Source organism: Elgaria multicarinata, chromosome 5 (assembly GCF_023053635.1).
Source record: "Elgaria multicarinata webbii isolate HBS135686 ecotype San Diego chromosome 5, rElgMul1.1.pri, whole genome shotgun sequence".
Classification (NCBI taxonomy): Eukaryota; Metazoa; Chordata; class Lepidosauria; order Squamata; family Anguidae; genus Elgaria; species Elgaria multicarinata.
The window spans coordinates 117,629,838-117,644,971 of record NC_086175.1 but is presented as its reverse complement, the minus strand read 5'-3'; the positions used below and the strand labels follow the sequence as shown (position 1 = coordinate 117,644,971).

Below are 15,134 nucleotides of genomic sequence, written 5' to 3'. Positions count from 1 at the left end.
GCAAAAATATTTAGGCAGGGCTTTGGCATATAAACTGGTCTTTTCTGAAGCAGTTTTTAATTTGGTGCTTAATTTTAATTTTAATTTCTTTTATTGCTGTGCTTTTAATTGTGTTTGATGGCACTTAGCTCCAAATCCCCTAATGACCTCTCCCAACAGCTTCATATAGATGTTAAATAACATTGGGGACAAGATGGTGCCCTGAGGCACGCCGTAGCTCAATTGCCAAGGGGCTGAGGAGTGGTCACCCAATGCTACTCTCTGAAAATGACCCCGTAGGTAGGACTGGAACCACTGTGCTTTCTTAATTTCCACTTTATTTCTGGCATATAGACAGCCAAGCAAGAGAAAGAAAAAGAATATTTTAAAATGCTTTGAATTTGCAAATACTGTTTACCTGTAAATTACTAGTAGCTGCCACAGATAACATTGTGACTGCATTTATCTTGGGAGGAAGTTTTTAATACTTTTCTGATAGCAGAGGCTTTCATATCACCTCTGATTGTAATGAGCTTCCATAAAAAAAGAAGAGTCCATATGTCCCCTTTAGGCAGTACATATGGGAAAATTGGAAAATATGGAAATTGTAATCTGCACCCACAGAAGGCTGGGCAAAATCTGTCTCCAGAACTCTTGCTTAAAAATATATTCAATACTTTTTATTAATGCATGCATGCAACTCCTATGAAGTGTTAAATGAAATTAAGTAATATGTTACAAAAGCACTGATTTAGCTTGACTAAATCGACATGAACTTCAATATTCTGTTTCATAAGAAGGATTTCACTAAGAAATGGAATACTGTAAGTCAAAGACTTTATAATAGTACAATAATACCATGAAGATTGTAGTTAATCAATTATAAATGATACTATCATTTAACAGGAATTCACAGTGTCAGCTTTGACGACGACTTTAAAAACATACTTGCAATGAAATCTTTGGAAGGTGAAGTTGTACCTTTTAAAAATAAAATCCTCCTGTCCAATGATGTGGAGGTAAGCAAGTAAGCTTTGAGAATGTAATATTGAAAGCTGTACAAAGTGGTGTGGTTTGTGATGTTTTTCTAATATATTATTTGCCAGGTTTGGCTAAACAAACTGTCTTTGGAGATGAAGGATACATTGAAACAATTATTGATCGACTGTGTAACAACTGGGAAAAGATCACAGGGCTCAATTGATCCATCACTTTTCCCCTCACAGGTAGATTTTTCTTTCTTTAGTTGTTAAAAGTATGTAGAGTGACTGAAACTGGAGGAATAGCTGACCTGAAAAGAAATTATATTTGTTGTGCACTTCGTATTCATATTAATGGGTTGGATTAAGCTTTAGCCACACTTAGAGTAGACTCATTGCAATAAATAGGATTTACATTAGTCATGAGTAATAGGTCTACTCTAAATACAACTAAGTCTAGATCCAACTCAATATATTTTATTGAGGTCAACGCATAGTTAAAATGAAATAAAGTATAAATGTGATGAAACATTTGGATATGATGAAACATTTGGATTCTGATGTGAACTGAGCTTTTGATGTGAATTGAGCTTTTGTTAGTTTACCCTACCCTGTGCCTGCTTACCCTACCCTGTGCCTGTTTGCATTCTCTTCCCCTCCTTATTGTTTTACTATGATTTTATTAGATTGTAAGCCTATGCGGCAGAGTCTTGCTATTTACTGTTTTACTCTGTACAGCACCATGTACATTGATGGTACTATATAAATAAATAAATAATAATAATAATAATAATAATAATAATAATAATAATAATGGTGCTTTTAAGCTGTTTTATTGATATGTATATACTCTGCCCTGGAACTATAAGATGAAGAAGAGGCTTTAAATTTAAATAATAAATAATTAGTACTGTTTAATTAGTTTACCTTTGAAGACTATGCCCAGCTTGTATAGATTATTCTAGTAAAAGGTGGGTATACTGTATTGCTAAGAAGCACAATAATACGAATGGCTGCATTGTTTTCTATTGTTAGTTTTTAAATTTTTGTTGTTGTTCCTGTTAGATAGTTACTTTTGTTTCTTTTAGTTATAATTGTTTTATTAATTGATTTTTTAAAATTGTGATTTTAAATGCATGGTTATGTAAACCACTTAGGGCACAATTTATGGGGATAACCCTAAGCCTCTGAAGTTGGAGATTTACGGCCATTCTCCTCTGCATTTTAGATAGATGGGGAGGGGGAGGGACAGAGGCTGGGGAGCCTGGAAGATTCTCTGTAAACTAGCGTCCCCATTCCCTTCCCCTCCTTGCCCATGAGTATGCCCCCTTTACCTTCCTTCCAAAGTTGCTTTTGTTATTCAACATTTATATAGTATGTTGTTTTGTTTTAATTGTAATGGTGTATGTTTAAGTATTGTAGAAAATAAAAAAAACAATAAAAAAAACACAAAGTTGCTTTTGCAACCTCAGAGAGACAGCTGGAATGGATCTCTCTACACTGACTGGGAGGGGAGGGGGAAGGGATCTCGGACTCCTGGGTCAAAGGTCAGAGTGCTATCTGTGACCTCAGATCCAGGAATCCAATATATTCTATGCCCCCTCCCCCCAGTACTGTCTAGGGGCCATTGGATTGCTCTTTTAGAGGTCTTGGTATACTGAGTAATATACAAGTATTATTAATAAATACATAGATACACTTATTCCATTGTGGATTAAGATGTAATAGATCCCTACAAATTTAAGAGCATGATCCTTAAACCTCCTGAACTGTTACCCTCTGTTCCCAAACTCACAACACACCCCAAATGTATTTGGAGTTTGGGTCCTATATAGCCTGCTGCCTGTGTAAATGTGTCTAATGTTTATGTGAGTGGTGGGAGAAGCTGCTATCAGCCATAACCTACATGTCTCAGTCAAACTATTCCAAGCTAAAAGCTGTTGTGACTGCATTCCTATGCATAGCATGCCCATTTGTTGATTGTGCCTAAAATTGTGTTAAATATAGGAATGTCAGGATTTTGTGAAATCTGTCCTGTGTGTATTTTGTGGATTGCACTATGCCGTTCATTCTGGCATCCATTCATAGACAGATTAGATTTTTTCCATTATGCAGAACAATACATAAACAATTCTGTAAGAGGGTTCGCAACATTTTACATTTCTGCATTGTCCACCATTCTTATTCAACTTTTTCCTGCATATATTTTCTAGAATGGCGGAAACATGTATATTTGCTTATGAATAAATTTGCGTAAATTTTGGGAAATTAAAAAACAGACTCCGCGTGGCCTGAAGAGGCCACAGTGGATTCCACAGGTCAGAATCCTTGAAATTCGAAGTCATTTAAGTCTGTTTTGAAATTCCTCAGCATCCCTAGTTAAAGGCATATGTCATTTGCAGCTAAATCTACACAGTGAACCTTCAATCATCCCTACCTTTGAGCATTCAAATCATCATAACCTTTTATATGTGTACAGAATTGATGCCTTAATCAACTACTGGATGAGCTGTTTGCTTATTATTGTGTTTTAGCAGTAGAGTACTGTGGATTTATAGTTTGGTTAAAACTAAATAAAGTAGTGAGCTTTGTTTAAATAGCTTTCTCTACATATTTGAGTAAACATATTCTCGCTTATGAATACTATTTCCCCAATAGATTCTTTGTTTAGCTGAACAAATCCAATTCACAGAAGATGTTGAATATGCAATCAAGGAGCGTAATTTGCAGCAGATAGAATTAGAACTAATGGCTAAATTGGAACATTATACCAGCATTGACACTAATACAGAAGATCCAGGCAATGCAGGTATGAAAGAAGACATGCATTTTCAACAGATTTGAAAGCAATTTCTCATACATGAAACATACCCTACTGTTTTCATTATATTAGTAATTTTATCACCCTAATTGCATGACTAGAATTTGTCAGGTGGCTACAGTTTGTTAACCCTGTGCAAATGTTGACTGTATAATCTAAAACTTTGAATGTGATAAAATCCTACTATCTCATTTGCAGGTCTTAATAATTCAGACCAAAATGTCAAGCTTGCTTTGTTGGCTTTTTACATTAAGGGTCCAAGGGTCCCTGTTGAGAGCGAAATTCATGATTTGCCAAAATACCTACTTTAGTGGGGAGGGTATGGATGGATTGTAGCAGCCTGCGAATTGAACAAAAACAAATGTAAGGGGTAGTTAAGTTGGCAGGTCTGTTGTCATGAGAGAGCGTTTGAAAAGTGATGTAGTGGCATGTGGAAATTGATGGAGAACTGAGGGGTTTGCTCAGGCCTTAAAGGGGGGGGGGAATTGGTGACTGAGGTAGCTGTAGGTTGTAGTTGAATGTGGTTTCGGCAGGCAAGATGTGGAAGGGCAGGATAGTGGAGTTGGATGACAAGGGGTGAAAGGGGAGTCAGAGCTGTTGGAACAAGAGAACTGATTGAGTGAGCTGGAACAATGATAGTAAGATATTGCTTGGATAAGGGACCTGGACACAAGTCTAGTGAAGTTAGTTGGATGTGTTTTATTATCGTATTGTTTATATGTTTTGTGTGTGCGTTTCATGGGTATGTTGTATTCATCCAGATGTTAAAATGTCTTCCTATTTTCATTTTTCTTCAGTAAAATGTAAACTTCATTATTTGAAATTCTGTGGGCTTTGTTTTGGTTACTCACCCATTTCTAACAGCCAAATCCCACACTACCTGAAGTATATATCTGAGACCTAGGTCATGTCTACACCAGCCCTATATCCTGGGATCATCCCAGGATTGTTCCTGTGCATCCAAATGCTACATAGGGGATCCCGGGAGCAGGTAGGGACAATCCCTCCATTTTCCTGGGATAACCCTTAGGTATAGAAAGGGCCCTAGAGAGTTTTGAGACTGGTTTGGTGTAGGCAGCCGAAGAAATAAAGATTTCCACCTGGTGTGTTGGAAAAAGTCACAGAAAGGGAAAGGAGAAAAGATGTGTGGGGACACTATTTTGTCTGTTTTCCCTTACGCCCAAAGGACATTGCTCGTCTGTAACAAAGTCCTACAAATATTTTTAAACAATAACAGTGTTTTATCTGTTAACTATGTCACATATATTATTTTTTCATTTATCTCTTTTTGTCACCGTCTTTCGTTTTTAAGCATAAGTGAGAAGAATATGGTGGGAAAAGGCAACATTAACAAGAGGCTTTTAAATGTTAAAGTTCTCTTTGAAATAATTTTACTTTTCTCAGAAACTGGAATCCTTGAGCTGAAGCTTAAAGCCCTTATCCTTGACGTTATTCACAATATTGATATTGTACGACAGCTGAATGAAGCCCAGATCGATAGTGTTGATGACTGGGCCTGGAAGAAGCAACTCAGATTTTATCTTAAGGATAAAAAATGCTACATTCAAATGGTGGATGCTGAACTGCAGTATACTTATGAATATCAGGTACTGTTTTTACTTTGAAATTATGAGAGCAATATGTCCTAATCTAATTCTGTTACTTGCAATGCTTATTGTTCTTCCATTCAAAAATACTGCTACATTTTCCGTCCAGCAACTTCTATTTTATTTATGGGATAAAACTATTGCCCTAGAACTGTTTTCGTCCCTGTCCACTAACTTGAAGCGGTAACCATTAACCACTCTGGGAGTAAGCCCATTGATATGTATGTCCACAGACATGTATAGGATTGCATTGTAAGTGATGGAAAAGTGCTACACACTTGCTTTCGTGGGCTTGAAGCACTTCTTGACTGTGCCCCAAAATGAATGGAAAATTGTTTTCATTCCTGTTTCCCCGCTATAATCTTTGTTATAATGTGGTTCTCATCAACTCTAGATAAAATGGCAGGTAAGCAAAACGTTTCATTTAAGGTCTAGAAAGTTCTGTGTTGCCAATGGGATTTTAAAAAAACTGTTTTTCCTTAAACAGCAGACTTCCAGACTGCATCTAAATTTCCCTTAGTTTCAAAAGCGGTATGCTATGTGGCATGATGATTCTTGTTCCAGAGAAAAACAAGAGATAATCTGATTATACTCTTATTAGCTTCCTTGGTTCATGTTCCTGGATAATCGTTACTGCTTTGTATATTTTCTCTTGTTACTGAAAATCCACCTCTCTTTCCATCCTACCACCAATCCACTGAGGAACAGGTGTGATAGGTTTGCTTTGCTACCCTTCCTTCAAACAGGATGCAGGCAGGCAAAGAGAGGACACCCCCCCCATCCCAGCCCCCGCTCAGATTATGGAGCAGGTGCGGCGGGTTTGCTTTGCACTGTCACCTCCAACACCCTAGGCGCAGACAAGGCAAGGAGAGGCTCCTTTTAATCTCCCCCTTCCTGCCACGGGAAAAGAATGAAGCATGCCGGGGCTTGCTCTGGACTCCACTACTTCCAACAACACAAGAACATATGAGGGTATAGGGGAGCTTTAGCCAATGGACCCTCTCACGGTCCTGACTGGAATTGTCCCCAGCTGCTTCTGTTCTTTAGAATGTGAGGAAACCTGTTATTTGCACTGTTCCTCCTATTGCAAATAGCAGGTCTCCACCACCACACACATCACAGTCCTGATGTTGTTCAAGCTATTTGTTAATTAAAATATTGGCCAAGCAAGGGCAAACCACATTATTTCACCTGCAATCTTTGAAACAAACATGTTAGAATACCAAAGACTTCCTGTTTAGTTTGGCCCTTGACATATTGGTTTCTTTTTCATTGTGTATTTCCTGCCTTCCTTAGTTGCATAACAAGTTAACAGATTTGCAGAAGACCTCAAGAAAGTTGCACAGACATGAACTGCACATTTCCATGGTTTTCAGCATTCTTGACATGCATGGATAATTGCTAATTTGGAATTCATAGTTTTCTTACTTATGTTACATCTGAATGATTGGGCTGGATTTATAAATTTAATATCACACTCAATAATATTGTACGTGTTTTACATCTTTAGGGCAATTCTCCAAAGCTTGTTTATACACCATTGACTGACAAGTGTTACCTCACACTTACTCAAGCTATGAAGATGGGCCTTGGAGGAAATCCTTATGGTCCAGCTGGAACTGGCAAAACTGAATCTGTAAAGGCTCTTGGAGGATTACTTGGAAGACAAGTTTTGGTTTTTAATTGTGATGAGGTGAAGAAATGCATACTATTAACACAATTGAAAGTCCTGTTTTCAGCTTTTATAAAGCCCTAAATGCCCTGGAATGGATATTCCTACATGAATTTGCTTGTTGAGGTCTTTCTCAGAGACCCTTCTCTGGGTGCCACCACCTTCAGAGGTCAGGTGGTTCACTACTGGAGAATGAACCTCCTCCACCCACCGTGGCACCCAAATTGTGGAACTCTCTCCTTAGACATGTTTGCTTGGCAGCCTCTCTTATCTTTTAGGCCATGGGTGGGCAATTTCCAGGGGTTGGGATCCACATACCCCCACTCCGAGAACCCCATCGGAGGCCACATTCCTGCTCTGACGCAGAATTTGTTGCTGAAATTTGTCACAACAAAAAAGGCTGGGGTGGAGGCTGCATTTTGCCCTCCAGTGTTTTAGGCACAAGGCAACTGTTTGACCCCTTTCATTCTTCTTTACTGCTTTTATCTGGGTTCTTTCTTTTGCTTCTCAACCCATACTTTTACCTTCCTATTTTTTAAACTGCTTACTCTTATAGTGTTTTACTATTTTATCTGCTGCTTTGTTTTATTAATTAATTTTTGCATTGTAAATTTATTGATTTTTGCTGTTTATTTTATAAGCCCTCTTGAAGCCCTGCTATATAAGGCAAGGTAAAAAATATCATAAATAAATAACTGAATAAAAATACTAGATTTTTTCAGACATTATTTCTTCCTGCACCCATTCCTGTGATGAGATCAGGAATGGAACTGGGGCTCACATGTTTCACATTGCTACCCTACTTCACAGCACATAAAAATGTACCACAGACTCAAGAGTTCCACTATTTAAATTAATGCAATATTAGTTTGGGTGTTGTCTTCTATGAACAATGAGATCAGTGGGCAAGCTTAAGATCTGCTCCCAATCTTCCACCTGTGCAATGAAAGGACTGGAAATAATGTCTAAATAAGACATTATTTTCCCCCAAGTATCATGATATTCTCCTTCCCTACAAATATTTTATTAAACTTTTTAGTAGGAAAGTGAGTACTGAAAGTTCTATATCTGAATTAACATTCTTTGCTTATTTTAAGGGCATTGATGTGAAATCAATGGGGCGAATATTTGTTGGCTTGGTGAAGTGTGGAGCTTGGGGCTGTTTTGATGAGTTTAATCGGCTGGAGGAAGCTGTACTGTCGGCTGTATCTATGCAAATTCAGACAATTCAACATGCTTTGAAGAAACACCAACCAGTGTGTGAGTTACTTGGAAAAGAGGTAGGAGTATAGAGTCTTAGCCTCTTTTGCAACTATTCTCTTTTGCCTTCCCCTGTATTGTTGTACGTGGTTTATTTCATTAACTCACAAGCTCTCAGGTTTTGCTAAACTATTTCTTTTTTGTCGTGGTCTCTGTGCATCACACATATGGGCTCTGCACCTGTGTGGAGCCTTGCCTCGGGCACTTCCAATAGCTGAGGAAATTTTTTGGCGGGAACCCCTCCTCCATCGCCAATGTGCATGTCCTAAAAGTTCCCGCCCAGTCCTTAGTTCTTCATCAACTGCATTGTGGCAGCATTCACACGTAGGGACTTCTAATAGTTTTTTGCTATTTCTGAGAGAAAAGAACATCTTTTTATTCTATCTTTCTCTCTTCTTGTTCTTCTGCTTTACCTTTTGCTTTTTATTTTATCGGTTGTTTTAGTTTGTTGCGATCATTGGCCGCAGATTACCTTATGGGCGTATGGCCGTTAAGGCGCCGTTTAGGAAGCGTGTTAAAACTATTTCTTCTGGTGTGATGTGCCTTGTTTGTTGCTATGTTATGGCTGTAATACCATTGTGGGGTAATGCATAGGAGTTTCAGGCCTATTTACTTTTTTCTGTCTTCTAAAGTTCTTATAGTCCTTGTTTTGCCCTAAGAAAAAAGATTAAGGGCCAAACAATTGTTCTAATCTCAAACCAGGTATAGTCTAAGAATTGTATTAATTAAAGTCTCAATATGTTTTGTGACAACACTTATCTTCAGGAGAGGTCATAAGGTTTACAGATGTTGAAACTGTATTGGGACAGCCTCACTGGATCAGATTAGCTGGCCCTTTAGTATCCTGTTTGTGTCAGAAGTAATACTTCAGAGGAAAAGGCCAAGAAATACCTGTCCCCACCCTTTCTTTCATCCCTAAATGTATTAGTTTTTTAAATAAAATTAATTCATACAGAAGTTAAAATATACACTCCATATATATGAAAAAACCCAAGTTCTCTAAGGGGGAGTCTATACCAGCCGTTTATTGCAGGACTGAATGGAGTTATCACTAATAGGCCACATGACGTTCACCTGCTTCTATGGTGATCTTGGCTTCACCTCTCAGTTTCACAGAATATCCCTGACTGCTTTTGTCATGGTTTTTCCGGCTCTTTCACTTCCATTCCATAGAATTTTTGCGGTTTGCAACCCCCCCCCCCCCCAAATTTGTGAGGTCATTGCTGTTTGCTGCGAGCTCCGGGCATGTGCATGGGTCGGAGGTGTGCGGGAGTGGACCTGTCTGCCATTTTCGCCACTTGTTTGGGATGGGTATCAACATGTTTTACTGCCAAGTGTGCTTGTTTTTTTAAATACAAACATATCTCTGTTCAGAAGTGCATATTCAACAGAGTTCATATCCCCCCATGTGTTGTTGTACGTCTGTGTTTGTGCGCATCCCTCATGAGTCATTAAAAAAAACCTCTGCCCTGTATCGATCTCCCTAGCCTCACCCACTTTTACTGATATACATGCGCAAGCGCTGTAATGAAGCACACGTGCTTCCGCAACAGCCCTCCTGTAATTTTAAGTAAACATCAGTCGCGTGTGCCCCATGAGCACTGATCGCGGAAGCAGGGAAAATTTGGATGCAGCCCCCTTCCATTGCGAAAGGCCTGTAGGTGTAGATTAGGCCTAAGATAAAAATCCATTTACAAAAAGCAGAATATGCCTCTGATAGGGTTTAACCATTCAAATTGGTCATAACCCAGTGACAAAGAGTTCTTTATAAAAGCAACTGATAGGGACTGTTTTTCATTAACATGTCCAAATGCATTTGAGGATTTATGGAATGCTGTCGATTAAACTAAGAAAAGAATATCCCACAATTTCCCCAGCCATTCTTGCATTGAAAGTATCTCTTTACATTTCCAGTAATAAGAATAACACACAAACATTAGTAAAGGGTGATATTGCTTGGATAATCATTTTCCAATATGTTTGAGTCCTGCAACACAGTCACCACATGTAGAAAAAAGCTGCTCCATTTTTAGCATACTACTAATAGTTAATATTTCCAGCTTTATAGATATTGCCTAATTTCAAAGGCATTGTGGCATTGCATTGCCATTTTCAGACAGTTCTCTCTCAACATTTGCTCACAGTAAACTGACCTCTAGGTCCAAAAAGGAAAAACCAAACTTCTGGTGAAATTTCCCTTTGTATATACTTTCTCCATTTTTTGTTGATAATACTTTACACTTGAAGTATTGATGCATATTAAGATATAATATATTTTGGGGAAAGCCTTAGTGCCTGGACACCAAATCCATGCTCTGTCTCTTATCATTCTTTGCCAGTTTCTGGTCAAACAGGTAAATGAGAATATATGGGGAAATAACCGATTTGTCTTATAATATATAGTTGTTTTGCAAGTATATAATGTGGAAACCCTTAAGTATTTTTTACTAGATCACATGGATTATTGCAGCTGTTAGTGAAACTATCTCTTGTTAAAATGCATTCTTTTTGAATGTCAGGTTGAAATGGATCTCAATTCTGGAATTTTTATCACCATGAATCCTGCTGGAAAGGGCTATGGAGGTAGACAAAAATTACCTGATAATCTCAAACAGCTTTTTAGGCCAGTTGCTATGACTCGTCCTGATAATGAGCTCATTGCAGAAGTGATTTTATATTCAGAAGGTTTTAAAGATGCTAAACCTCTGGGAAGAAAATTAGTGGATATTTTTAATTTAGCAAGGTAAGTATTTGGAAATGGATATTTTCTTTTTTCTCCATACTTTCTTCTTGTTTTTCTTTTAGGAAATAGACATTTTGTCTCTTTGTGATGCACACTGATTCTTCAATATTATATTACAAAGTGCTTTGCTATTCCTCAATACTAAAAACCTATAGAAGGAGGACTTTTGTAGGGCGATTATAAGAATTACTGGGATAATGTATATTAAATGTATTGAGCATTTAGAAATGGTGTTCTCTAAATTTTATGTGGAATCTTATGTGTAAAATCAAATGTGGCTTGTCTATTGTGGATGAAACCTTCTGAGCTTACTTTAAGGTATATGCACTAACCAGGTGATTTATTATAAATTTTATTCTCTCACAAAGCTGCTCTGGAGCTCTGCAGCTGAACGTGAGAATGAGCTTATTAGCAAAGAAGTGAATGGGCAAAGAGGCCTGTTGCCTGGAGGAGGGACAGAGGGGTCTGTGAAAGCACTGGTGAAAGTCTCTTAGCCACATTAACAATTTTGTTTTCAAGCCACTCTTCTCTCACATCACTCTGTGTCATAGAGGCTATGGAGTGATGCAACGAACTACGATTAAACAAAGATATTAGTTTCAACATAACAAACTACTGTTGATGCAAGTCAGGGTTCACAAGCCAGGATTCACATGCCAACTTTAAAACATGCCAAACTACATTCTCAGATTACAATTTGTTGGCCCCAAACCAATCATAGTTTATGAGTCATATTGGATTTTGATGTACAAACAAGGCAGAATTAGGCTGATGACATCATGTTTTTTCCCACCAAGAGTTGGGTGGGCGGGCAGTCAGGGGCCGCATGCAGTGGGCAACCATCCCCCTCACTCCCTTCTGACATTCAGAGAAACACATTGACTCATACACATATTCATACGCGCACACAGTCTCTCTCTCCCATATCTTCTCTGTGTCACTCATGGGGAAGACAAGCATGAATGTGGGGGAGGATCAACCCTCTCTTCCGTCTGTGCCATCCTCTTCAGCTAAATCACTTAGGCTGATGGGAGCATGATTGCAATGGGGAGGAAGCTATGCAGGGAGAGTCATCTCCCTGCATAGCTGGGAGTTTTATTATGGTTTTAATTTTTGTGAACCGCCCAGAGAGCTTCGGCTATCGGGCGGTATAAAAATGTAATAAATAAAATAAAATAAAATAAAATAAAAATAATCATCATCTCACATCTTACTCCCCACCTAACTCACACTGGGCAGTCTGCCAAACAGCACAATTTACAAGGGCAGAATTTGGTACAGAGGGGGGTGGCAGCTTAGGCACCCAGTGGACCACACTGAAGGCCTCCATGTGGCCTGTGGCTGCAGGTATCCCTGACATGGCTTAGCATTGCATCCAAACTAGGCACCTGGCTCTGCACACCCCTGTCATTCTATTAAAGTCTTTAATTTTCTTCACATGTATTAAAAGGAATTATTCTTTATTGCTAGAAAGATGTAAGCACTAAAATGAAAGTATTTTAAAAATTCAGGGAGCTCTTGACACCTCAGCAGCACTATGATTGGGGTTTGCGAGCACTGAAGACTGTTCTGAGGGGATGTGGGAATCTACTTCGACAGCTGAAAAATAATGGAATGAAAGAGAAAGGTAAAAAAAGATTAAATAAGATTTTGTCTTTCTGGGTCTTTAGAAGTAAATATTAATCACTAACTTCATACAAGTCCCTGATGTCTAGGATTGTGGGTTTTTGGGGAAACTGTTTAAAAGCAAAGATAACATGAAAACTTTCCACAATTAGAACTTTCACAACAATTTGTCCACTGTCATTTAATTTAAAGAGGACTGGAGAGGTTAACACAGAGTTTGTGTAAATTTGGCACTATAACTTATTCTCATTGTCTGTGATAAAGACTCACCTCATAAATTAAATATTTAATTTATTTAATTTATATATTGCCCAATAGCCAAGATATGCAAGATTGTAGCTGGAAGTGGGAGAGTGGTTTTTGTTGTAATTGTTGTTGTTGTTGTTGTTATTTCTAAATTTCAGAAAAGAGCTGCTTAGCATAATAATAAGTAATTCCTTTAAAACTGATCACTAGCAAACAGGGAGTCAGCAAGGATAGTAGCCACTTCTGTTCTTGGCCATTTGGTAATATCTTTATTGCCCTCAATCCCTAGATCCATTCTCAAAAACCTAGTTGCCTCAAACAACAACTAAAACTGGATTCTGCTTTAGAGTAGCATATCACCTAAGATAGTGTGGTGTAGTGGCTAGAGTGTCGGACTGGGAGTCGGGAGATCTGGGTACTAGTCCCCACTCAGCCATGGAAACCCACCTGGGTGACTTTGGGCCAGTCACAGACTCTCAGCCCAACCCACCTCCCAGGGTTTTTGTTGTGAGGATAAAGTGGAGAGGAGGAGGATTATGTACGCTGCCTTGGGTTCCTTACAGGAAAAAAGGCGGGATATAAATGCAATAATAAATAAATAATAAATAGTTGCAGAAACCCTCCTGACTTTTTCAGTCCTTTGAAAGCAGCAAAAATAGGAAGTTACTGGTGGCTTCCTATTCATGGCTGGAGAGCTGTGCTTTTCTTGGTAGGCAACAGATTTTCAAGTTTTCATTAATAGTAGTTAATAATATGCTTAGCAGAACAGAATAAGTTAACAAGAACATAATTTTCTCTTGAGTTGTTATCATCTTCTGACAAATGGTCATGAGCCTAAGGATTCATGTTTTGACTGTGCTATTGTACTTTCATTTTTACTATTTAATCTCTTTGTTGTCCTTAAACAAGGCATTGCACATCCACCACCTTTGGGGGACTGCCATTCTCTTGCAATGATAGAAATCAAGTTGATGTGATTGTCTTATAACTCCAGGCAAAAATAAGCTAAATTGTATCATATTTCTTTTCTCCCATGCAGTTAATGAAAGCCATATTGTAGTCCAAGCTTTGCGACTTAATACCATGTCAAAGCTTACATTTGCAGATTGTGCACGGTTTGATGCATTGGTTAAAGATGTCTTTCCTGGAATTGACTTTAAAGATGTGGATTATGCTGAGCTAAGCAATGCTTTACAAGAAGTCTTTGAGGAGGCCAATTTGGAAATCATATCTACCCAGGTAAATATCACATATAACATAGCCAATGCTGAGTACTGTGAGCTTGATCTTTCATAAGTACTCTGAGACTTTCAGGCAATCAGTTACAAAAATGTTAAAGGCAAAGTCTTAATTATATTGTTATTAAAAATATACATGTTATGTACATGAATTATATAAATGAATTTATGCAAAAGTAAAATCAAAGAGGACAAAGGTGAACTCTTATTAAAATGACCTATTAATTACTGTGCACTTGCAAAAATGTAAGAATAGAGACAAAATAATTGTAAGCACATCCATATTTGTGGCTGGGTAATGAATTACACACCATAACACATAATTGTTTTGTGAAATTTAGGGGCACTCAAAGCAATAATCTTACCTTGTTCTTACCTGATAAACAAAGTGATAAAGATATCTAAATTCACAGAAGCCTTTTCCCCAAGGGAAAATGTGTAAGTAGAACACAAAAGGCACAAACTCCTCACATTCTGTGCCAGAACCTTACAATCACAATACTCTGACACTCTTGACCTATGATGCAAGCAGGAAGAGCTCATCTTCCTCTTTGTCTAAAAACATTCAGTTCCCCTTGCAGGGCAAGTTGCAGCTTTGAATTAGCTTTGCTAGTTACAGTGCCCTGGATGCTCTTATTAAGGAACACAGAGATCTTGGTGCCAGTTATTGCTGTAGTTCCTAAGGCCCTTTCCACACCTAAGGGTTATCCCAGGAAAATGGAGGGATCATGCCTGCTCTCGGGATTCCCTGTGTGGCATTTGGATGCACAGGAACAATCCCGGGATGATCCCAGGATATAGGGCTGGTGTAGACATGCCCTAAGAGTGATTTTTTTTGTTAGATAGTTTAGCTTTGAACTATATTGGAATGTAATCTATCAAAGAGAGAAGGGAGAGGGAAGAAGGGATGTTTCAAACATCTTTGAATGTATAAAAAATTGCAGAGTGTCAATAAATGGCAG

General features: G+C 38.3%; 1 protein-coding gene across 1 annotated transcript in view; it reads left to right on the top strand.

The window, feature by feature from the left end:
• The window catches only part of DYNC2H1 (dynein cytoplasmic 2 heavy chain 1), a 175,915-nt gene that overhangs the window by 32,282 nt on the left and 128,499 nt on the right, over positions 1 to 15,134 (top strand). The window contains exons 29-37 of the mRNA XM_063127107.1: positions 886 to 998; positions 1,086 to 1,205; positions 3,618 to 3,768; positions 5,185 to 5,387; positions 6,898 to 7,080; positions 8,157 to 8,339; positions 10,839 to 11,062; positions 12,574 to 12,689; positions 13,974 to 14,173. Coding sequence (XP_062983177.1) covers positions 886 to 998; positions 1,086 to 1,205; positions 3,618 to 3,768; positions 5,185 to 5,387; positions 6,898 to 7,080; positions 8,157 to 8,339; positions 10,839 to 11,062; positions 12,574 to 12,689; positions 13,974 to 14,173 — 1,493 coding nt within the window. The remainder of the gene's footprint in view (positions 1 to 885; positions 999 to 1,085; positions 1,206 to 3,617; positions 3,769 to 5,184; positions 5,388 to 6,897; positions 7,081 to 8,156; positions 8,340 to 10,838; positions 11,063 to 12,573; positions 12,690 to 13,973; positions 14,174 to 15,134) is intronic.